Source organism: Nerophis lumbriciformis, linkage group LG07 (genome assembly GCF_033978685.3).
Source record: "Nerophis lumbriciformis linkage group LG07, RoL_Nlum_v2.1, whole genome shotgun sequence".
NCBI classification, from domain to species: domain Eukaryota; kingdom Metazoa; phylum Chordata; class Actinopteri; order Syngnathiformes; family Syngnathidae; genus Nerophis; species Nerophis lumbriciformis.
This window is the reverse complement of record NC_084554.2, coordinates 275,572-300,659: the sequence shown is the minus strand read 5'-3', so window position 1 is coordinate 300,659 and position 25,088 is coordinate 275,572. Positions and strand designations below refer to the sequence as shown.

Here is a 25,088-nt window from a genome sequence, read left to right as displayed (position 1 = left end):
AAGATGGGTTAGTGACCCCCACCCACCTGATAAGGGGGGCTAGTGACTCCATCCACCTGGTAAGGGGGGTTAGTGAGCCCATCCGCCTGATAAGGGGGGCTAGTGACTCCATCCACCTGATAAGATGGGTTAGTGACCCCCATCCACCTGGTAAAGGGGGCTAGTGACCCTCATCCACCTGGTAAGATGGTTTAGTGACCCCCATCCACCTGGTAAAGGGGGCTAGTGACCCTCATCCACCTGGTAAGATGGGTTAGTGACCCCCATCCACCTGATAAGGGGGGCTAGTGACCCCATCCACCTGCTAAGGTGGGTTAGTGACCCTCATCCACCTGGTAAGGGGGGCTAGTGACCCCATCCACCTGATAAGGTTGGTTAGTGACCCCCATCCACATGATAAGGGGGGCTAGTGACCCCATCCACCTGGTAAGGGGGGCTAGTGACCCCATCCACCTGATAAGGGGGGCTAGTGACTCCATCCACCTGATAAGGGGGACTAGTGACCCCATCCGCCTGATAGGGGGGCTAGTTACTCTACCCGCCTGATAAGGGGGCTAGTGACCCATCCGCCTGATAAGGGGGGCTAGTGACCCCATCTGCCTGATATGGGGGGCTAGTGACTCCATCCACCTGATAAGGGGGGCTAGTGACCCCATCCGCCTGATATGGGGGGCTAGTGACTCCATCCACCTGATAAGAGGGGATAGTGACTCCATCCACCTGATAAGGGGGGCTAGTGACTCCATCCACCTGATAAGGGGGGCTAGTGACCCCATCCGCCTGATAAGGGGGGCTAGTGACCCCATCCACCTGATAAGGGGGCCTAGTGACTCCATCCGCCTGATAAGGGGGGCTAGTGACTCCATCCACCTGATAAGGGGGGCTAGTGACCCCATCCGCCTGATAAGGGGGGCTAGTGACCCCATCCACCTGATAAGGGGGCCTAGTGACTCCATCCGCCTGATAAGGGGGGCTAGTGACTCCATTCGCCTGATAAGGGGGGCTAGTGACCCCATCCGCCTGATAGGGGGGGATAGTGACTCCATCCACCTGACAAGGGGGGCTAGTGACTCCATCCGCCTGATAAGGGGGGCTAGTGACTCCATTCGCCTGATAAGGGGGGCTAGTGACCCCATCCGCCTGATAAGGGGGGCTAGTGACCCCATCCGCCTGATAAGGGGGGCTAGTGACCCCATCCGCCTGATAAGAGGGGATAGTGACTCCATCCACCTGATAAGGGGGGCTAGTGACTCCATCCACCTGATAAGGGGGGCTAGTGACCCCATCCGCCTGATAGGGGGGGGGCTAGTGACTCCATCCACCTGATAAGGGGGGCTAGTGACTCCATCCGCCTGATAGGGGGGGGCTAGTGACTCCATCCACCTGATAAGGGGGGCTAGTGACTCCATCCACCTGATAAGGGGGGCTAGTGACTCCATCCACCTGATAAGGGGGGCTAGTGAGCCCATGTGGGTTATTGTGTGACTTGCCTCCGCGTTGTTTAGCAGCTGTAACAGCTCCTCATTAGTGCGCACAGTGTGGGTCAGTGTGTGTCTGTGTGCGTCAGTGTGTGTCAGTGTGTGTCTGTGTGTCAGTGTGTGTCGGTGTGTCAGTGTGTGTCGGTGTGTCTGTGTGTGTCGGTGTGTGTCCGTGTGTGTCCGTGTGTGTCTGTGTGTGTCAGTGTGGGTCTGTGTGTCAGTGTGTGTCTGTGTGTCAGTGTGTCAACAAAATAAGACACCACAGCCGCCTTGAAATGTTTTTATTTTTACCACACTTGCAGCCATTCAACACTCTCTCCTGTGTGTGCTTTTATTTTGAAAGCCTGTTTGTCCTGTCAAATGTTAAAAATGGTAACAAATTTTGAATCGGGTAACAAGTGAGAAATAAAAGGTAACAAAGGATGAATGGGTCACAATCACATGACAGAATGTTTCTCAAACAAATCAAATGTTTTACAAAGTGATCTCTGCAGACACCAGCATACTGTAACAAGTGTGTAATAAGGTAACAAATAGGCTAACAAAGTAGTGTAACAAGTGTTAAATAGGGTAACAAATAGACTAACAAAGTAGTGTAACAAGTGTTAAATAGGGAGACAAATAAGCTAACAAAGTAGTGTAACAAGTGTGAAATAACGTAACAAATAGGCTAACAAAGTAGTGTAACAAGTGTGAAAAAGGTAACAAACAGGGTAACAAAGTAGTGTAACAAGTGTGAAATAGGGTAACAAATAGGCTAACAAAGTAATGTAACAAGTGTGAAATAGGGTAACAAAGTAGTGTAATAAGTGTGAAATAAGGTAACAAAGTAGTGTAATAAGTGTGAAATAAGGTAACAAATAGGGTAACAAAGTAGTGTAACAAGTGTGAAATAAGGTAACAAAGTAGTGTAATAAGTGTGAAATAAGGTAACAAAGTAGTGTAACAAAGTAGTGTAATAAGTGTGAAATAAGGTAACAAAGTAGTGTAATATGTGTGAAATAAGGTAACAAAGTAGTGTAACAAGTGTGAAACAAGGTAACAAAGTAGTGTAACAAGTGTGAAACAAGGTAACAAATAGGGTAACAAAGTAGTGTAATAAGTGTGAAATAAGGTAACAAATAGGGTAACAAAGTAGTGTAATAAGTGTGAAATAAGGTAACAAAGTAGGGTAACACGTGTGAAACAAGGTAACAAATAGGGTAACAAAGTAGTGTAATAAGTGTGAAATGAAGTAACAAAGTAGTGTAACAAGTGTGAAACAAGGTAACAAATAGGGTAACAAAGTAGTGTAATAAGTGTGAAATAAGGTAACAAAGTAGTGTAATAAGTGTGAAATAAGGTAACAAAGTAGTGTAATAAGTGTGAAATAAGGTAACAAAGTAGTGTAACAAAGTAGTGTAATAAGTGTGAAATAAGGTAACAAAGTAGTGTAATATGTGTGAAATAAGGTAACAAAGTAGTGTAACAAGTGTGAAACAAGGTAACAAATAGGGTAACAAAGTAGTGTAATAAGTGTGAAATAAGGTAACAAATAGGGTAACAAAGTAGTGTAATAAGTGTGAAATAAGGTAACAAAGTAGTGTAACAAGGTAACAAATAGGGTAACAAAGTAGTGTAATAAGTGTGAAATAAGGTAACAAAGTAGTGTAATAAGTGTGAAATAAGGTAACAAAGTAGTGTAATAAGTGTGAAATAAGGTAACAAAGTAGTGTAATAAGTGTGAAATAAGGTAACATATAGGGTAACAAAGTAGTGTAATAAGTGTGAAATAAGGTAACAAAGTAGTGTAATAAGTGTGAAATAAGGTAACAAATAGGGTAACAAGTGTTACATGTGAAGTGGGGACTGCATGGCACCTTTCCATTGTGTCCTCATCTTGTAGGTGTGGACATATTTTAGTGTAACTTTCTACTTGTATCTAATTTACCTGGTTTGCAGCAGCTGGTGGGCGGAGCCTCACAGCACACACACACACACACACACACACACACACACACACAGACACACACACACACACACACACACACTGTGTGTGCAAGTTGTGAATGAAGGATCCCACCCTCATACTTGCAAGTATTTTTAATAGGCTGACTTGATCACATGACAGCAAACAGACGCCATGTTTGTCCACCTCCAAGGTCACATGATCACACGGTGACTGGAGGGTACTTGTGCTCGGCCCCGGCCTGAGGAGGACTAGGGGACTGCAGGGGTCTGTAGCCGCCTTGCGTGGGGTCCATGAAGGCGGGAGGCGGGGCCATGTAGCCGATGTACTGCGGGTGCAAGAACTGTCCCTGGTGGGGCATGATCTGCGTGGCCTGCTGGCAGTTGAGTACGGAGAAGTTGGTGGGCATGTTGACGAAGACGCTGGCGTCCGGCGGCAAGCAGCAGGTGGCCTGCGCCCGAAGCATTGGGGGCGCAGGGGGGCGGGGGTTGGCGGCGGGGGCGGAGGAGCTGGAGGACGTGGCGGTGCTGGACTGGCGGGACGACGAACCCCTGGAGGTGTTGGACATCATCGGAATGGTCTCCAGGAGGCGGCCCCCTGCCGACGCGCCTCCTGAAGCCCCGCCCATTGAGGCCAATTCCTGCTTGGGCCGCAGGCAGCGGCAGCAGCACATGGCGACCACGGCGCCCACCAGGATGAAGGCCACGAACACCGAGCCCACGATGAGGAAGGGCACGTAGATGGGCACTGTGGACCAAGACACACGTCAGCAAAGTCTGTCCTCATTGGCTGACACCAACAACTTGGACTCCGCCCACAGGGCCGAGGAAGCCACATGTCCCCCTCAAAGCTGGGGGCAGACGCATTTGTCCCAGCTCAACAGAAGTACGTGCTTTTATTTTGAAAGCACAGCACGGCATCATGTGACTTCCTTCAGCAGCTGCGAGTGGAGATGGAAGAGAGAGAGCAGCTGCTTTAAAAGGTTTGAAATAGTTTTCAATGTCAAACATTGTTATTTTAGCTGCATGAGTCAGGTTACATGTGTGTACCTAATCAAGTGTCTGCATGAGTCAGGTTACACGTGTGTACCTAATGAAGTGTCTGCATGAGTCAGTTTCTCCGGGCGAGAACCATGGACTCGGACTTGGAGGTGCTGATTCCCATCCCAGTCGCTTCACACTCGGCTGCGAACCGATCCAGTGAGAGCTGAAGATCTTGGCCAGATGAAGCCATCAGGACCACATCATCTGCAAAAGCAGAGACCTAATCCTGCAGCCACCAAACCAGATACCCTCAACACCCTGACTGCGCCTAGAAATTTTGTCCATAAAAGGGCAGCCCTGGCGGAGTCCAACCCTCACTGGAAACGGGTCCGACTTACTGCCGGCAATGCGGACCAAGCTCTGACACTGATCATACAGGGAGCGAACCGCCACAATAAGACAGTCCGTTACCCCATACTCTCTGAGCACTCCCCACAGGACTTCCCGGGGTACACGGTCGAATGCCTTCTCCAAGTCCACAAAGCACATGTAGACTGGTTGGGCAAACTCCCATGCACCCTCAAGGACCCTGCCGAGAGTATAGAGCTGGTCCACAGTTCCACGACCAGGACGAAAACCACACTGTTCCTCCTGAATCCGAGGTTCGACTATCCGGCGTTGCCTCCTCTCCAGTACACCTGAATAGACCTTACCGGGAAGGCTGAGGAGTGTGATCCCACCATAGTTGGAACACACCCTCCAGTTCCCCTTCTTAAAGAGAAGAACCACCACCCCGGTCTGCCAATCTAGAGGTACCGCCCCTGATGTCCACGCGATGTTGCAGAGTCTTGTCAACCAAGACAGCCCCACAACATCCAGAGCCTTAAGGAACTCCAGGCGGATCTCATCCACCCCCGGGGCCTTGCCACCGAGGAGCTTTTTAACTACCTCAGCAACCTCAGCCCCAGAAATAGGAGAGCCCACCACAGATTCCCCAGGCCCTGCTTCCTCATAGGAAGACGTGCTGGTGGGATTGAGGAGGTCTTCGAAGTATTCCCTCCACCGATCCACAACATCCGCAGTCGAGGTCAGCAGAACACCATCCTCACCATACACGGTGTTGACATTGCACTGCTTCCTCTTCCTGAGGCGGCGGATGGTGGTCCAGAATCGCTTCGAAGCTGTCCGGAAGTCGTTTTCCATGGCTTCCCCGAACTCCTCCCATGTCCGAGTTTTTGCCTCCGCGACCGCTGAAGCCGCACATTGCTTGGCCTGTCAGTACCTGTCCGCTGCCTCAGGAGTCCTATGAGCCAAAAGAGCCCGATAGGACTCCTTCTTCAGCTTGACGGCATCCCTTACCACCGGTGTCCACCAGCGGGTTCTAGGATTACCGCCACGACAGGCACCAACTACCTTGCGGCCACAGCTCCAATCGGCCGCCTCGACAATAGAGGCGAGGAACATGGTCCATTCGGACTCAATGTCCAGTGCCTCCCTCATGACATGTTCAAAGTTCTTCCGGAGGTGGGAATTGAAACTCTCTCTGACAGGAGACTCTGCCAGACGTTCCCAGCAAACCCTCACAATGTGTTTGGGCCTGCCAGGTCTGTCCGGCATCCTCCCCCACCATCGCAGCCAACTCACCACCAGGTGGTGATGGGTAGAAAGCTCCGCCCCTCTCTTCACCCGAGTGTCCAAAACATGAGACCGCAAATCCGATGACACAACTACAAAGTCGATCATGGAACTGCGGCCTAGGGTGTCCTGGTACCAAGTGCACATATGGACACCCTTATGCTTGAACATGGTGTTTGTTATGGACAATCTGTGACGGGCACAAAAGTCCAATAACAAAACACCGCTCGGGTTCAGATCCGGGCAGCCATTCTTCCCAATCACACCTCTCCAGGTTTCACTGTCGTTGCCAACATGAGCGTTGAAGTCCCCCAGTAGAACGAGGGAATCACCCGGGGGAGCACTCTCAAGTACTCCCTCGAGTGAATCCAAAAAGGGTGGGTACTCTGAGCAGCCGTTTGGCGCGTAAGCCCAAACAACAGTCAGGACCCGTCTCCCCCACCCGAAGGCGGAGGGAGGCTACCCTCTCGTCCACCGGGTTGAACTCCAACGTGCAGGCTCTGAGCAGGGGGGCAACAAGAATTGCCACCCCAGCCCGTCGCCTCTCACTGCCGGCAACGCCGGAGTGGAAGAGAGACCAGCCCCTCTCAAGAGAAGTGGTTCCAGAGCCCTTGCTGTGCGTCGAAGTGAGTCCGACTATATCTAGCCGGAACTTTTCCACCTCACGCACTAGCTCAGGCTCCTTCCCCCCCAGCGAGGTGGTTATGTGTATTACATATACATAATACATTATATATATATATATATATATATATATATATATATATATCCATCCATCCATCTTCTTCCGCTTATCCGAGGTCGGGTCGCGGGGGCAGCAGCCTAAGCAGGGAAGCCCAGACTTCCCTCTCCCCAGCCACTTCGTCCAGCTCCTCCCGGGGGATCCCGAGGCGTTCCCAGGCCAGCCGGGAGACATAGTCTTCCCAACGTGTCCTGGGTCTTCCTCGTGGCCTCCTACCGGTCGGACATGCCCTAAACACCTCCTTAGGGAGGCGCTCGGGTGGCATCCTGACCAGATGCCCGAACCACCTCATCTGGCTCCTCTCGATGCGGAGGAGCAGCGGCTTTACTTTGAGCTCCCCCCGGATGACAGAGCTTCTCACCCTATCTCTAAGGGAGAGCCCCGCCACCCGGCGGAGGAAACTCATTTCGGCCGCTTGTACCCGTGATCTTGTCCTTTCGGTCATAACCCAAAGCTCATGACCATAGGTGAGGATGGGAACGTAGATCGACCGGTAAATTGAGAGCTTTGCCTTCCGGCTCAGCTCCTTCTTCACCACAACGGATCGATACAGCGTCCGCATTACTGAAGACGCCGCACCGATCCGCCTGTCGATCTCACCATCCACTCTTCCCTCACTCGTGAACAAGACTCCGAGGTACTTGAACTCCTCCACTTGGGGCAAGATCTCCTCCCCAACCCGGAGATGGCACTCCACCCTTTTCCGGGCGAGAACCATGGACTCGGACTTGGAGGTGCTGATTCTCATCCCAGTCGCTTCACACTCAGCTGCGAACCGATCCAGTGAGAGCTGAAGATCCTGGCCAGATGAAGCCATCAGGACCAAATCATCTGCAAAAAGCAGAGACCTAATCCTGCAGCCACCAAACCGGATCCCCTCAACGCCTTGACTGCGCCTAGAAATTCTGTCCATAAAAGTTATGAACAGAATCGGTGACAAAGGGCAGCCTTGGCGGAGTCCAACCCTCACCGGAAACGTGTCCGACTTACTGCCGGCAATGCGAACCAAGCTCTGACACTGATCATACAGGGAGCGGACCGCCACAATCAGACAGTCCGAAACCCCATACTCTCTGAGCACTCCCCACAGGACTTCCCGAGGGACACGGTCGAATGCCTTCTCCAAGTCCACAAAGCACATGTAGACTGGTTGGGCAAACTCCCATGCACCCTCAAGGACCCTGCCGAGAGTATAGAGCTGGTCCACAGTTCCACGACCAGGATGAAAACCACACTGTTCCTCCTGAATCCGAGGTTCGACTATCCGGCGTAGCCTCCTCTCCAGTACACCTGAATAGACCTTACCGGGAAGGCTGAGGAGTGTGATCCCACGATAGTTAGAACACACCCTCCGGTTCCCCTTTTTAAAGAGAGGAACCACCACCCCGGTCTGCCAATCCAGAGGTACTGCCCCCGATGTCCACGCGATGCTGCAGAGTCTTGTCAACCAAGACAGCCCTACAGCATCCAGAGCCTTAAGGAACTCCGGGCGGATCTCATCCACCCCCGGGGCCTTGCCACCGAGGAGCTTTTTAACTACCTCAGCAACCTCAGCCCCAGAAATAGGAGAGCCCACCACAGATTCCTCAGGCACTGCTTCCTCATAGGAAGACGTGTTGGTGGGATTGAGGAGGTCTTCGAAGTATTCCCTCCACCGATCCACAACTTCCGCAGTCGAGGTCAGCAGAACACCATCCGCACCATACACGGTGTTGGTAGTGCACTGCTTCCCCTTCCTGAGGCGGCGGATGGTGGTCCAGAATCGCTTCGAAGCCGTCCGGAAGTCGTTTTCCATGGCTTCCCCGAACTCCTCCCATGTCCGAGTTTTTGCCTCCGCGACCGCTGAAGCCGCACACCGCTTGGCCTGTCGGTACCTGTCCGCTGCCTCAGGAGTCCCATGAGCCAAAAGAACCCGATAGGACTCCTTCTTCAGCTTGACGGCATCCCTCACCGCCGGTGTCCACCAACGGGTTCTAGGATTACCGCCACGACAGGCACCAACTACCTTGCGGCCACAGCTCCAATCAGCCGCCTCGACAATAGAGGTGCGGAACATGGTCCACTCGGACTCAATGTCCAGCACCTCCCTCGTGACATGTTCAAAGTTCTTCCGGAGGTGGGAATTGAAACTCTCTCTGACAGGAGACTCTGCCAGACGTTCCCAGCAAACCCTCACAATGCGTTTGGGCCTGCCAGGTCTGTCCGGCATCCTCCCCCACCATCGCAGCCAACTCACCACCAGGTGGTGATCGGTAGAAAGCTCCGCCCCTCTCTTCACCCGAGTGTCCAAAACATGAGGCCGCAAATCCGATGACACAACTACAAAGTCGATCATAGAACTGCGGCCTAGGGTGTCCTGGTGCCAAGTGCACACATGGACACCCTTATGCTTGAACATGGTGTTCGTTATGGACAATCCGTGACGGGCACAAAAGTCCAATAACAAAACACCATATATATATATATATATATATATATATATATATATATATATATATATATATATATATATATATATATATATATATATATATATATATACATATATATAATACATATACATATACATAATACATATACATAATATATATACATATGCCTAAGCAGAGAAGCCCAGACTTCCCTCTCCCCAGCCACTTGGTCCAGCTCCTCCCGGGGGATCCCGAGGCGTTCCCAGGCCAGCCGGGAGACATAGTCTTCCCAAAGTGTCCTGGGTCTTCCCCGTGGCCTCCTACTGGTCAGACGTGCCCTAAACACCTCCCTAGGGAGGCGTTCGGGTGGCATCTTGACCAGATGCCCGAACCACCTCATCTGGCTCCTCTCCATGTGGAGGAGCAGCAGCTTTACTTTGAGCTCCCCCCGGATGACAGAGCTTCTCACCCTATCTCTAAGGGAGAGACCCGCCACTCGGCGGAGGAAACTCATTTGGGCCACTTGTACCCGTAATCTTGTCCTTTCAGTCATAACCCAAAGCTCATGACCATAGGTGAGGATGGGAACGTAGATCCACCGGTAAATTGAGAGCTTTGCCTTCCGGCTCAGCTCCTTCTTCACCACAACGGATCGATACAGCGTCCGCATTACCGAAGACGCCGCACCGATCCGCCTGTCCATCTCACCATCCACTCTTCCCTCACTTGTGAAGTCTCTTGAACACAGATACTTATAGACGTGTGAAGTCTCTTGAACACAGATACTTATAGACTTGTGAAGTCTCTTGAACACAGATACTTATAGACTTGTGAAGTCTCTTGAACACAGATACTTATAGACTTGTGAAGTCTCTTGAACACAGATACTTATAGACTTGTGAAGTCTCTTGAACACAGATACTTATAGACTTGTGAAGTCTCTTGAACACAGATACTTATAGACTTGTGAAGTCTCTTGAACACAGATACTTAGACTTGTGAAGTCTCTTGAACACAGATACTTATAGACTTGTGAAGTCTCTTGAACACAGATACTTATAGACGTGTGAAGTCTCTTGAACACAGATACTTATAGACTTGTAAAGTCTCTTGAACACAGATACTTATAGACGTGTGAAGTCTCTTGAACACAGATACTTATAGACGTGTGAAGTCTCTTGAACACAGATACTTATAGACTTGTGAAGTCTCTTGAACACAGATACTTATAGACTTGTGAAGTCTCTTGAACACAGATACTTATAGACTTGTGAAGTCTCTTGAACACAGATACTTATAGACTTGTGAAGTCTCTTGAACACAGATACTTATAGACTTGTGAAGTCTCTTGAACACAGATACTTATAGACTTGTGAAGTCTCTTGAACACAGATACTTAGACTTGTGAAGTCTCTTGAACACAGATACTTATAGACTTGTGAAGTCTCTTGAACACAGATACTTATAGACTTGTGAAGTCTCTTGAACACAGATACTTATAGACTTGTGAAGTCTCTTGAACACAGATACTTATAGACTTGTAAAGTCTCTTGAACACAGATACTTATAGACTTGTGAAGTCTCTTGAACACAGATACTTATAGACTTGTGAAGTCTCTTGAACACAGATACTTATAGACGTGTGAAGTCTCTTGAACACAGATACTTATAGACTTGTGAAGTCTCTTGAACACAGATACTTATAGACTTGTGAAGTCTCTTGAACACAGATACTTATAGACTTGTGAAGTCTCTTGAACACAGATACTTATAGACTTGTGAAGTCTCTTGAACACAGATACTTATAGACGTGTGAAGTCTCTTGAACACAGATACTTATAGACGTGTGAAGTCTCTTGAACACAGATACTTATAGACGTGTGAAGTCTCTTGAACACAGATACTTATAGACTTGTGAAGTCTCTTGAACACAGATACTTATAGACGTGTGAAGTCTCTTGAACATAGATACTTATAGACTTGTGAAGTCTCTTGAACACAGATACTTATAGACTTGTGAAGTCTCTTGAACACAGATACTTATAGACGTGTGAAGTCTCTTGAACACAGATACTTATAGACTTGTGAAGTCTCTTGAACACAGATACTTATAGACTTGTGAAGTCTCTTGAACACAGATACTTATAGACGTGTGAAGTCTCTTGAACACAGATACTTAGACTTGTGAAGTCTCTTGAACACAGATACTTATAGACTTGTGAAGTCTCTTGAACACAGATACTTATAGACTTGTGAAGTCTCTTGAACACAGATACTTATAGACGTGTGAAGTCTCTTGAACACAGATACTTATAGACTTGTGAAGTCTCTTGAACACAGATACTTATAGACTTGTGAAGTCTCTTGAACACAGATACTTATAGACTTGTGAAGTCTCTTGAACACAGATACTTATAGACTTGTGAAGTCTCTTGAACACAGATACTTATAGACGTGTGAAGTCTCTTGAACACAGATACTTATAGACGTGTGAAGTCTCTTGAACACAGATACTTATAGACTTGTGAAGTCTCTTGAACACAGATACTTATAGACTTGTGAAGTCTCTTGAACACAGATACTTATAGACGTGTGAAGTCTCTTGAACACAGATACGTAGACTTGTGAAGTCTCTTGAACACAGATACTTATAGACTTGTGAAGTCTCTTGAACACAGATACTTATAGACTTGTGAAGTCTCTTGAACACAGATACTTATAGACTTGTGAAGTCTCTTGAACACAGATACTTATAGACGTGTGAAGTCTCTTGAACACAGATACTTATAGACGTGTGAAGTCTCTTGAACACAGATACTTATAGACTTGTGAAGTCTCTTGAACACAGATACTTATAGACGTGTGAAGTCTCTTGAACACAGATACTTATAGACGTGTGAAGTCTCTTGAACACAGATACTTATAGACTTGTGAAGTCTCTTGAACACAGATACTTATAGACGTGTGAAGTCTCTTGAACACAGATACTTATAGACGTGTGAAGTCTCTTGAACACAGATACTTATAGACTTGTGAAGTCTCTTGAACACAGATACTTATAGACTTGTGAAGTCTCTTGAACACAGATACTTATAGACTTGTGAAGTCTCTTGAACACAGATACTTATAGACTTGTGAAGTCTCTTGAACACAGATACTTATAGACTTGTGAAGTCTCTTGAACACAGATACTTATAGACGTGTGAAGTCTCTTGAACACAGATACTTATAGACTTGTGAAGTCTCTTGAACACAGATACTTATAGACTTGTGAAGTCTCTTGAACACAGATACTTATAGACTTGTGAAGTCTCTTGAACACAGATACTTATAGACTTGTGAAGTCTCTTGAACACAGATACTTATAGACGTGTGAAGTCTCTTGAACACAGATACTTATAGACGTGTGAAGTCTCTTGAACACAGATACTTATAGACGTGTGAAGTCTCTTGAACACAGATACTTATAGACGTGTGAAGTCTCTTGAACACAGATACTTATAGACTTGTGAAGTCTCTTGAACACAGATACTTATAGACTTGTGAAGTCTCTTGAACACAGATACTTATAGACTTGTGAAGTCTCTTGAACACAGATACTTATAGACGTGTGAAGTCTCTTGAACACAGATACTTATAGACTTGTGAAGTCTCTTGAACACAGATACTTATAGACTTGTGAAGTCTCTTGAACACAGATACTTATAGACTTGTAAAGTCTCTTGAACACAGATACTTATAGACTTGTGAAGTCTCTTGAACACAGATACTTATAGACTTGTGAAGTCTCTTGAACACAGATACTTATAGACGTGTGAAGTCTCTTGAACACAGATACTTATAGACGTGTGAAGTCTCTTGAACACAGATACTTATAGACGTGTGAAGTCTCTTGAACACAGATACTTATAGACGTGTGAAGTCTCTTGAACACAGATACTTATAGACTTGTGAAGTCTCTTGAACACATATACTTATAGACTTCTGAAGTCTCTTGAACACAGATACTTATAGACTTCTGAAGTCTCTTGAACACAGATACTTATAGACTTGTGAAGTCTCTTGAACACAGATACTTATAGACTTGTGAAGTCTCTTGAACACAGATACTTATAGACTTGTGAAGTCTCTTGAACACAGATACTTATAGACTTGTGAAGTCTCTTGAACACAGATACTTATAGACGTGTGAAGTCTCTTGAACACAGATACTTATAGACTTGTGAAGTCTCTTGAACACAGATACTTATAGACTTGTGAAGTCTCTTGAACACAGATACTTATAGACTTGTGAAGTCTCTTGAACACAGATACTTATAGACGTGTGAAGTCTCTTGAACACAGATACTTATAGACTTGTGAAGTCTCTTGAACACAGATACTTATAGACTTGTGAAGTCTCTTGAACACAGATACTTAGACTTGTGAAGTCTCTTGAACACAGATACTTATAGACTTGTGAAGTCTCTTGAACACAGATACTTATAGACTTGTGAAGTCTCTTGAACACAGATACTTATAGACTTGTGAAGTCTCTTGAACACAGATACTTATAGACTTGTGAGTCTCTTGAACACAGATACTTATAGACTTGTGAAGTCTCTTGAACACAGATACTTATAGACATATGAAGTCTCTTGAACACAGATACTTATAGACTTGTGAAGTCTCTTGAACACAGATACTTATAGACTTGTGAAGTCTCTTGAACACAGATACTTATAGACTTGTGAAGTCTAGGGTTAGACTAATAATAATATATAAATATCATAATAATAAGACTAATAATAATATATAAATATCATAATAATAAGACTAATAATAATATATAAATATCATAATAATAAGACTAATAATAATATATAAATATCATAATAATAAGACTAATAATAATATATAAATATCATAATAATAAGACTAATAATAATATATAAATATCATAATAATAAAGTGACATGCTGCTTTCAGGGCCCACAAAGTGCAAGAATTTTCCACTCTGTGTGTAAGTTGATGCCAAACATGACAACTGACTCCAGTTTCCTTTTGTCTGCTCCTTCTTTCACACGTCTGTCTGCTCCTCACACACACCAGACTTTAGTCTGCTCCTTCTTTCACACGTCTGCTCCTCACACACATCAGACTTTAGTCTGCTCCTTCTTTCACACATCAGACTTTAGTCTGCTCCTTCTTTCACACATCAGACTTTAGGAGACGCCCAGGTGTCAGCTTCTAACATGTCCTCTTGTTATGAATGGCTTCTTATTACCAGTTAGACCACTTCTTATAACTAGTTGTTGGATAACCAAAACTACTTCTTTTTACCATTTGTTCAATAACCAAAACAACTTAGTCATACATCATGTATTTATAGCATGTATATATCATTAAAGTAGTCATACATCATGTATATATAATTAAAGTAGTCATACATCATGTATATATCATTAAAGTAGTCATACATCATGTATATATAATTAAAGTAGTCATACATCATGTATATATAATTAAAGTAGTCATACATCATGTATATATAATTAAAGTAGTCATACATCATGTATATATAATTAAAGTAGTCATACAGCATGTATATATAATTAAAGTAGTCATACATCATGTATATATAATTAAAGTAGTCATACATCATGTATATATCATTAAAGTAGTCATACATCATGTATATATAATTAAAGTAGTCATACATCATGTATATAATTAAAGTAGTCATACATCATGTATATATAATTAAAGTAGTCATACATCATGTATATATAATTAAAGTAGTCATACATCATGTATATATAATTAAAGTAGTCATACATCATGTATATATAATTAAAGTAGTCATACATCATGTATATATAATTAAAGTAGTCATACATCATGTATATAATTAAAGTAGTCATACATCATGTATATAATTAAAGTAGTCATACATCATGTATATAATTAAAGTAGTCATACATCATGTATATATAATTAAAGTAGTCATACATCATGTATATATAATTAAAGTAGTCATACATCATGTATATATAATTAAAGTAGTCATACATCATGTATATATAATTAAAGTAGTCATACATCATGTATATAATTAAAGTAGTCATACATCATGTATATAATTAAAGTAGTCATACATCATGTATATAATTAAAGTAGTCATACATCATGTATATATAATTAAAGTAGTCATACATCATGTATATATAATTAAAGTAGTCATACATCATGTATATATAATTAAAGTAGTCATACATCATGTATATATAATTAAAGTAGTCATACATCATGTATATAATTAAAGTAGTCATACATCATGTATATATAATTAAAGTAGTCATACATCATGTATATATAATTAAAGTAGTCATACATCATGTATATATAATTAAAGTAGTCATACATCATGTATATATAATTAAAGTAGTCATACATCATGTATATAATTAAAGTAGTCATACATCATGTATATAATTAAAGTAGTCATACATCATGTATATAATTAAAGTAGTCATACATCATGTATATATAATTAAAGTAGTCATACATCATGTATATATAATTAAAGTAGTCATACATCATGTATATATAATTAAAGTAGTCATACATCATGTATATAATTAAAGTAGTCATACATCATGTATATAATTAAAGTAGTCATACATCATGTATATATAATTAAAGTAGTCATACATCATGTATATATAATTAAAGTAGTCATACATCATGTATATATAATTAAAGTAGTCATACATCATGTATATAATTAAAGTAGTCATACATCATGTATATATAATTAAAGTAGTCATACATCATGTATATATAATTAAAGTAGTCATACATCATGTATATATAATTAAAGTAGTCATACATCATGTATATATAATTAAAGTAGTCATACATCATGTATATATAATTAAAGTAGTCATACATCATGTATATATAATTAAAGTAGTCATACATCATGTATATATAATTAAAGTAGTCATACATCATGTATATATAATTAAAGTAGTCATACATCATGTATATATAATTAAAGTAGTCATACATGATTCTCTGAAAGTACTTTAGTATTCCTCTGCAGGTTTTCGTCAGCTGAGAAGAATGTTCCAGTCTTTCAGAAGCTCCACATCACATATATAAAAGTAGCGTATAAAACCATCAGGTATGCAAGTCTTGTTGGCACACCCACTCTGTGTTGGCTTCCACATTCTCCTGCTCCTGAAGGCCACATGGGTCTACATTCTCCTGCTCCTGAAGGCCACATGGGTCTACATTCTCCTGCTCCTGAAGGCCACATGAGGTCTACATTCTCCTGCTCCTGAAGGCCACATGAGGTCTACATTCTCCTGCTCCTGAAGGCCACATGGGTGTACATTCTCCTGCTCCTGAAGGCCACATGGGTGTACATTCTCCTGCTCCTGAAGGCCACATTAGGTCTACATTCTCCTGCTCCTGAAGGCCACATGGGTCTACATTCTCCTGCTCCTGAAGGCCACATTAGGTCTACATTCTCCTGCTCCTGAAGGCCACATGGGTCTACATTCTCCTGCTCCTGAAGGCCACATGGGTCTACATTCTCCTGCTCCTGAAAGCCACATGGGTCTACATTCTCCTGCTCCTGAAGGCCACATGGGTCTACATTCTCCTGCTCCTGAAGGCCACATGGGTCTACATTCTCCTGCTCCTGAAGGCCACATGGGTCTACATTCTCCTGCTCCTGAAGGCCACATGGGTCTACATTCTCCTGCTCCTGAAGGCCACATGAGGTCTACATTCTCCTGCTCCTGAAGGCCACATGAGTCTACATTCTCCTGCTCCTGAAGGCCACATGGGTCTACATTCTCCTGCTCCTGAAAGCCACATGGGTCTACATTCTCCTGCTCCTGAAGGCCACATGGGTCTACATTCTCCTGCTCCTGAAGGCCACATGGGTCTACATTCTCCTGCTCCTGAAGGCCACATGGGTCTACATTCTCCTGCTCCTGAAGGCCACATGGGTCTACATTCTCCTGCTCATGAAGGCCACATGAGGTCTACATTCTCCTGCTCCTGAAGGCCACATGAGTCTACATTCTCCTGCTCCTGAAGGCCACTTGGGTCTACATTCTCCTGCTCCTGAAGGCCACATTAGGTCTACATTCTCCTGCTCCTGAAGGCCACATGGGTCTACATTCTCCTGCTCCTGAAGGCCACATTAGGTCTACATTCTCCTGCTCCTGAAGGCCACATGGGTCTACATTCTCCTGCTCCTGAAGGCCACATGGGTCTACATTCTCCTGCTCCTGAAGGCCACATGGGTCTACATTCTCCTGCTCCTGAAGGCCACATGGGTCTACATTCTCCTGCTCCTGAAGGCCACATGGGTCTACATTCTCCTGCTCCTGAAGGCCACATGGGTCTACATTCTCCTGCTCCTGAAGGCCACATGGGTCTACATTCTCCTGCTCCTGAAGGCCACATGGGTCTACATTCTCCTGCTCCTGAAGGCCACATGAGTCTACATTCTCCTGCTCCTGAAGGCCACATGGGTCTACATTCTCCTGCTCCTGAAGGCCACATGGGTCTACATTCTCCTGCTCCTGAAGGCCACATGGGTCTACATTCTCCTGCTCCTGAAGGCCACATGGGTCTACATTCTCCTGCTCCTGAAGGCCACATGGGTCTACATTCTCCTGCTCCTGAAGGCCACATGGGTGTACATTCTCCTGCTCCTGAAGGCTACGAGTCTACATTCTCCTGCTCCTGAAGGCCACATGGGTCTACATTCTCCTGCTCCTGAAGGCCACATTAGGTCTACATTCTCCTGCTCCTGAAGGCCACATGGGTCTACATTCTCCTGCTCCTGAAGGCCACATGGGTCTACATTCTCCTGCTCCTGAAGGCCACATGGGTCTACATTCTCCTGCTCCTGAAGGCCACATGGGTGTACATTCTCCTGCTCCTGAAGGCCACATGTTCCTTCCTGGCCCAGCACATGACTAAGGTCTTGCTCTGTGGACCTTCCAGTGATTCATAGCCTGCCTCCATGCAACTGATCCGTGTATGAGAAAATAGCAGTTTGTTTGGCACGGGGCCATGAATGAAATGTATACAGCGTGATAAGACCTCCTTCTTGGAAGGGCCCAGAAGGAATGTGCTTCCTTTGTGTCCAACAACCAGCATGGACACACATTTAGTACTGTTTGTCTTCAGCTTTGACCTGGGACACCCTGACACACTTTGCTTTACAGCACTTCTTTGGACTTGCTGTGTAACATATATACGCACATGTATATAATGATATATATACACATATGTATATAATGATATACATACACACATGTAAATAATGATATATATACGTACATGTATATAATGATATACATACACACATGTATACAATGATATATATACACACATGTATATAATGATATATACGCGCACATGTATATAATGATATATATAAACACGTATGTAATGATATACATACACACATGTATATAATGATATATACAAACATGTATATAATGATATATATACACACATGTATATAAAGATATATATAAACACGTATATAATGATATATGTACACACATGTATATAATGATATACACACACACACGTACCGTATATAATGATATATACACACGTCAATTTCCAGTAAATGTGTTTGTGTATAGTATTTTGTACACTGTTGATGTGGCTCAATGCACAGTAAATGTGTTTGAAAGACAGAGGACAACTATAAGCCAAAACACAACAATACAAAGCCACAATACAACAACTATAAGCCACAACACAACAACATAAAGTCACAACAGAACAAGTATAAGCCACAACACAACATTATAAAGCCACAACACAACAACTATGAGCCAAAACACAACATTACAAAGCCACAACACAACAATAGAAAGACAGAAGACAACTATGAGCCAAAACACAACAATATAAAGCCACAACACAACAACTATAAGCCAAAATACAACAATATAAAGCCACAACACAACAACTATGAGCCAAAACACAACAATATAAAGCCACAACACAACAACTATAAGCCAAAATACAACAATACAAAGGCACAACACAACAATAGAAAGACAGAAGACAACTATGAGCCGAAACACAACAATATAAAGCCACAACACAACAACTATAAGCCAAAATACAACAATATAAAGCCACAACACAACAACTATGAGCCAAAACACAACAATACAAAGGCACAACACAACAATAGAAAGACAGAAGACAACTATGAGCCGAAACACAACAATATAAAGCCACAACACAACAACTATAAGCCAAAATACAACAATATAAAGCCACAACACAACAACTATAAGCCAAAATACAACAATATAAAGCCACAACACAACAACTATGAGCCAAAACACAACAATACAAAGGCACAACACAACAATAGAAAGACAGAAGACAACTATGAGCCGAAACACAACAATATAAAGCCACAACACAACAACTATAAGCCAAAATACAACAATATAAAGCCACAACACAACAACTATAAGCCAAAATACAACAATATAAAGCCACAACACAACAACTATAAGCCAAAATACAACAATATAAAGCCACAACACAACAACTATAAGCCAAAATACAACAATATAAAGCCACAACACAACAACTATGAGCCAAAACACAACAATACAAAGGCACAACACAACAATAGAAAGACAGAAGACAACTATGAGCCGAAACACAACAATATAAAGCCACAACACAACAACTATAAGCCAAAATACAACAATATAAAACCAAAACACAACAACTATGAGCCAAAACACAACATTACAAAGCCACAACACAACAATAGAAAGACAGAAGACAACTATGAGCCGAAACACAACAATATAAAGCCACAACACAACAACTATAAGCCAAAATACAACAATATAAAGCCACAACACAACAACTATAAGCCAAAATACAACAATATAAAGCCACAACACAACAACTATGAGCCAAAACACAACAATAAAAAGGCACAACACAACAATAGAAAGACAGAAGACAACTATGAGCCGAAACACAACAATATAAAGCCACAACACAACAACTATAAGCCAAAATACAACAATATAAAGCCACAACACAACAACTATGAGCCAAAACACAACATTATAAAGCCACAACACAACAACTATGAGCCAAAACACAACATTACAAAGCCACAACACAACAACTATGAGCCAAAACACAACATTACAAAGCCACAACACAACAATAGAAAGACAGAAGACAACTATGAGCCAAAACACAACAATATAAAGCCACAACACAACAACTATAAGCCAAAATACAACATTATAAAGCCACAACACAACAACTATGAGCCAAAACACAACATTACAAAGCCACAACACAACAACTATGAGCCAAAACACAACATTACAAAGCCACAACACAACAATAGAAAGACAGAAGACAACTATGTGCCAAAACACAACAATATAAAGCCACAACACAACTATGAGCCAAAACACAACAATACAAAGGCACAACACAACAACTATAAGCCAAAACACAACATTACAAAGCCACAACACAACAACTATGAGCCAAAACACAACAATATAAAGCCACAACACAACTATGAGCCAAAACACAACAATACAAAGGCACAACACAACAATAGAAAGACAGAAGACAACTATGTGCCAAAACACAACAATATAAAGCCACAACACAACTATGAGCCAAAACACAACAATACAAAGGCACAACACAACAATAGAAAGACAGAAGACAACTATGAGCTGAAACACAACAATATAAAGCCACAACACAACAACTATAAGCCAAAATACAACAATATAAAGCCACAACACAACAACTATAAGCCAAAATACAACAATATAAAGCCACAACACAACAACTATAAGCCCAAATACAACAATATAAAGCCACAACACAATAACTAAGAGCCAAAACACAACAATACAAAGAAAGAACAGAAGTGACCGATGACAAGTTTGAGAGACAGAAAGTTGAAAAGTGTGTAATGAAGGAAGTTGTAAAAGTAACATCAACATTTTCAATAAGACTAATTTACAAGGTTGAGGAAGTGTGTCCGTCACCCTAACTTGCTCCACTGTCACTTCCGTTGTGTCCTTAAAGTTGTGTTGTGGCTTTATATTATTGTGTTGTGGCTTTTGCAATGGTGCTGTAGCTGGAAGTTGTTGTGTTGTCATTGATATTGTTGTGTTTGTATTTGTAAATATTCTCACATGAAGTAACTTCCTTGTCATTAAAAGTCTTCACCTTCATAGAAAGTCCCAAACGTGTCCTTGTTCTAGTAGCCATTGTCTAGAAAGAGGACGTTGGATGACTGGAAGGAATGTAAAGTTATGCTGTATGAAGAGAATGATGTGAGTGGTCAAAAGTGTCGTGCAAGTGGGAGGAGCTTCTACCACGTGACCTGCCCGTCATCGCCTTTGTGCTGGCCGACACGAGTCAAGTTTTACAGGAGAGAGAGAGAGAGAGAAGGCTGTTGCTATGGTGACGCTTTGACACCATGAAGTACCTGCACCGGAGTCCTCGGTCTCCTTGCTCTCGGTCCCTGGTCCCGGGTCGTGCCTGTGGTCGTCGCAGCCGCCCTGGTCCAGCCGCGCGTCCGTGCTGGAGCAGCAGTAGCGCAGCTCGCACTTCCCGCAGCAGATGATGGCGTCCAGCCCGTCGATCTTCTCCGGGCACTGGAAGCCTTCCTTCCACCCTCCCTGGGGGTCCTGCCAGCCGTGGCAGAACTCCCCGCTGGCCTGCACGTCCACGGGCAGCCGCAGGAGGCTGGCGACCACCATGGCGACCACTAAGGCCCGCATTGTGACGTCACTCCTGCGCTAGGAGCTGCGGGAATGTGGGAAGAAGTCCAAAGTTGTCATTGGTTGGAGGAATAAATCTCTCCACAAATGAGCCTTCAATCCCGCCTGGAAGAGTCAGCAGGAGTCCTCACGCAACACTTCCATCTTGCTTCAAAAGTCCCGAGAGAAGTGGACCAGTGGACCGGGTCTGGGTCTGGGTCTGGGTCTGGGGTCTGGGGTCGGGGCTGGCAGGAGTCAGGACGTCCTACTCCGCGTCAGAGGGGGCGGGTCCTTGCAAATGAAGCCGTCAACTGTCTGCTCAGAGCAAATAGAAAGTGGGGAGAAATATTTGCCTCCTGAAACTTTTCAACTCCACCTGGAAAACTTTGAACTGACCACGTGTTCGGGGAGCTGCGTAACGCCGCCATCTAGCGGGGAAACAACTTACTACATTTATGTTATGGACTTGCCTCTTTCCTGTTAGAAGCTGTTATACAGTATATGCCTTGAGCTCTTATTTTGAAGGCGCCAAGAGCGGAAGTGGTGGCACGTTGTGGTGGAGCCGAGCGGACTTTTGAAAACTGGAGCCTCCGTGTTTGTTGTTTTGTACTTTTATAAAGTATAGGCGACATACAGGTAAAAGCCAGTAAATTAGAATATTTTGAAAAACTTGATTTATTTCAGTAATTGCATTCAAAAGGTGTAACTTGTACATTATATTTATTCATTGCACACAGACTGATGCATTCAAATGTTTATTTCATTTCATTTTGATGATTTGAAGTGGCAACAAATGAAAATCCAAAATTCCGTGTGTCACAAAATTAGAATATTACTTAAGGCTAATACAAAAAAGGGATTTTTAGAAATGTTGGCCAACTGAAAAGTATGAAAATGAAAAATATGAGCATGTACAATACTCAATACTTGGTTGGAGCTCCTTTTGCTTCAATTACTGCGTTAATGCGGCGTGGCATGGAGTCCATGAGTTTCTGGCACTGCTCAGGTGTTATGAGAGCCCAGGTTGCTCTGATAGTGGCCTTCAACTCTTCTGCGTTTTTGGGTCTGGCATTCTGCATCTTCCTTTTCACAATACCCCACAGATTTTCTATGGGGCTAAGGTCAGGGGAGTTGGCGGGCCAATTTAGAACAGAAATACCATGGTCCGTAAACCAGGCACGGGTAGATTTTGCGCTGTGTGCAGGCGCCAAGTCCTGTTGGAACTTGAAATCTCCATCTCCATAGAGCAGGTCAGCAGCAGGAAGCATGAAGTGCTCTAAAACTTGCTGGTAGACGGCTGCGTTGACCCTGGATCTCAGGAAACAGAGTGGCAGATGACATGGCACCCCAAACCATCACTGATGGTGGAAACTTTACACTAGACTTCAGGCAACGTGGATCCTGTGCCTCTCCTGTCTTCCTCCAGACTCTGGGACCTCGATTTCCAAAGGAAATGCAAAATTTGCATGGTTGGGTGATGGTTTGGGGTGCCATGTCATCTGCTGGTGTCGGTCCACTCTGTTTCCTGAGATCCAGGGTCAACGCAGCCGTCTACCAGCAAGTTTTAGAGCACTTCATGCTTCCTGCTGCTGACCTGCTCTATGGAGATGGAGATTTCAAGTTCCAACAGGACTTGGCGCCTGCACACAGCGCAAAATCTACCCGTGCCTGGTTTACGGACCATGGTATTTCTGTTCTAAATTGGCCCGCCAACTCCCCTGACCTTAGCCCCATAGAAAATCTGTGGGGTATTGTGAAAAGGAAGATGCAGAATGCCAGAGCCAAAAACGCAGAAGAGTTGAAGGCCACTATCAGAGCAACCTGGGCTCTCATAACACCTGAGCAGTGCCAGAAACTCATCGACTCCATGCCACGCCGCATTAACGCAGTAATTGAGGCAAAAGGAGCTCCAACCAAGTATTGAGTATTGTACATGCTCATATTTTTCATTTTCATACTTTTCAGTTGGCCAACATTTCTAAAAATCCCTTTTTTGTATTAGCCTTAAGTAATATTCTAATTTTGTGACACACGGAATTTTGGATTTTCATTTGTTGCCACTTCAAATCATCAAAATTAAATGAAATAAACATTTGAATGCATCAGTCTGTGTGCAATGAATAAATATAATGTACAAGTTACACCTTTTGAATGCAATTACTGAAATAAATCAAGTTTTTCAAAATATTCTAATTTACTGGCTTTTACCTGTATATAAACCCTCGTTTACATTGGGACTGTGCAGTGGTGTGAGGGGAACATGCATATATCATTTGTTGTTGTTGTTGTTGTTGTGTGTGAGGCTCTGCATATTTGGGGGGACAGGTTGATACGTTTTTTTTGTTTTAACTCCTGTGTTTTACCTCCGCCTGTGTTGTTTTTGCACTTATCCTTATCCTTGTGTTGAAACGAGGACGTTTGAGGTATGTAACCCATTTTATGGACTTGCCTCTTTGTGATGTTAAATTCATGTTATAAGCCGTTATACAGTATGTGCCTTGAGCTCTTATTTTGAAGGTGCTAAGAGCGGAAGTGGTGGCACGTTGTGGTGGAGCGGACTTTTGAAAAGAAAGGAAATAAATAATAACAATAATAATAATGGATTACATTTATATAGCGATTGTTATTATTATTATTATAAAGTGGTCCTCGTGTAAAACTGGAGCCTCCGTGTTTTTTATTTTGTACTTTTATACAGTATATAAACCAGGGCCGGCCCGTGGCATAGGCCGTATAGGCAAATGCTAAGGGCGCCGTCCATCAGGGGGCGCCACGCCAGTGCCACAAATGTTGGAGAAAAAAGTTGTTACTATTATTTCTAAATACAAAAAATAATCCCACGTTAATTAAAATGCAAAGTAAAGCCTATTTAATAGAAATATTATTTGTTACAACATTACGCCCCCCCTCCTCCCCCCGCACGGTGCGCCCCCTCCCTTCCCGTATCATGACTCTTTTTGGACGTCACCACATCAAAAAATCAACACAAGATGTCAAAACGGCCAAAACTGTCAGGTGCCCAGGGAAGAAAAAAGAGAAAAGAAGAGGAGGAGAAACGAGAAAAGACAGAGGTAGCAGG

General features: G+C 43.6%; 1 protein-coding gene across 1 annotated transcript; it reads right to left on the bottom strand.

Annotated features, from left to right (window-relative positions):
• Positions 1-3,216: 3,216 nt before the first annotated feature.
• shisa2b (shisa family member 2b) lies at positions 3,217-22,315 on the bottom strand. Its single transcript, XM_061964814.2, has 2 exons — positions 21,736-22,315; positions 3,217-4,173 (listed from the first exon to the last, which is right to left on the bottom strand). Exons 1-2 carry the CDS (start codon positions 22,028-22,030, stop codon positions 3,629-3,631), a joined length of 840 nt encoding a protein of 279 aa, XP_061820798.2. The 5' UTR covers positions 22,031-22,315; the 3' UTR covers positions 3,217-3,628.
• Between the last annotated feature and the right edge of the window lie 2,773 nt (positions 22,316-25,088).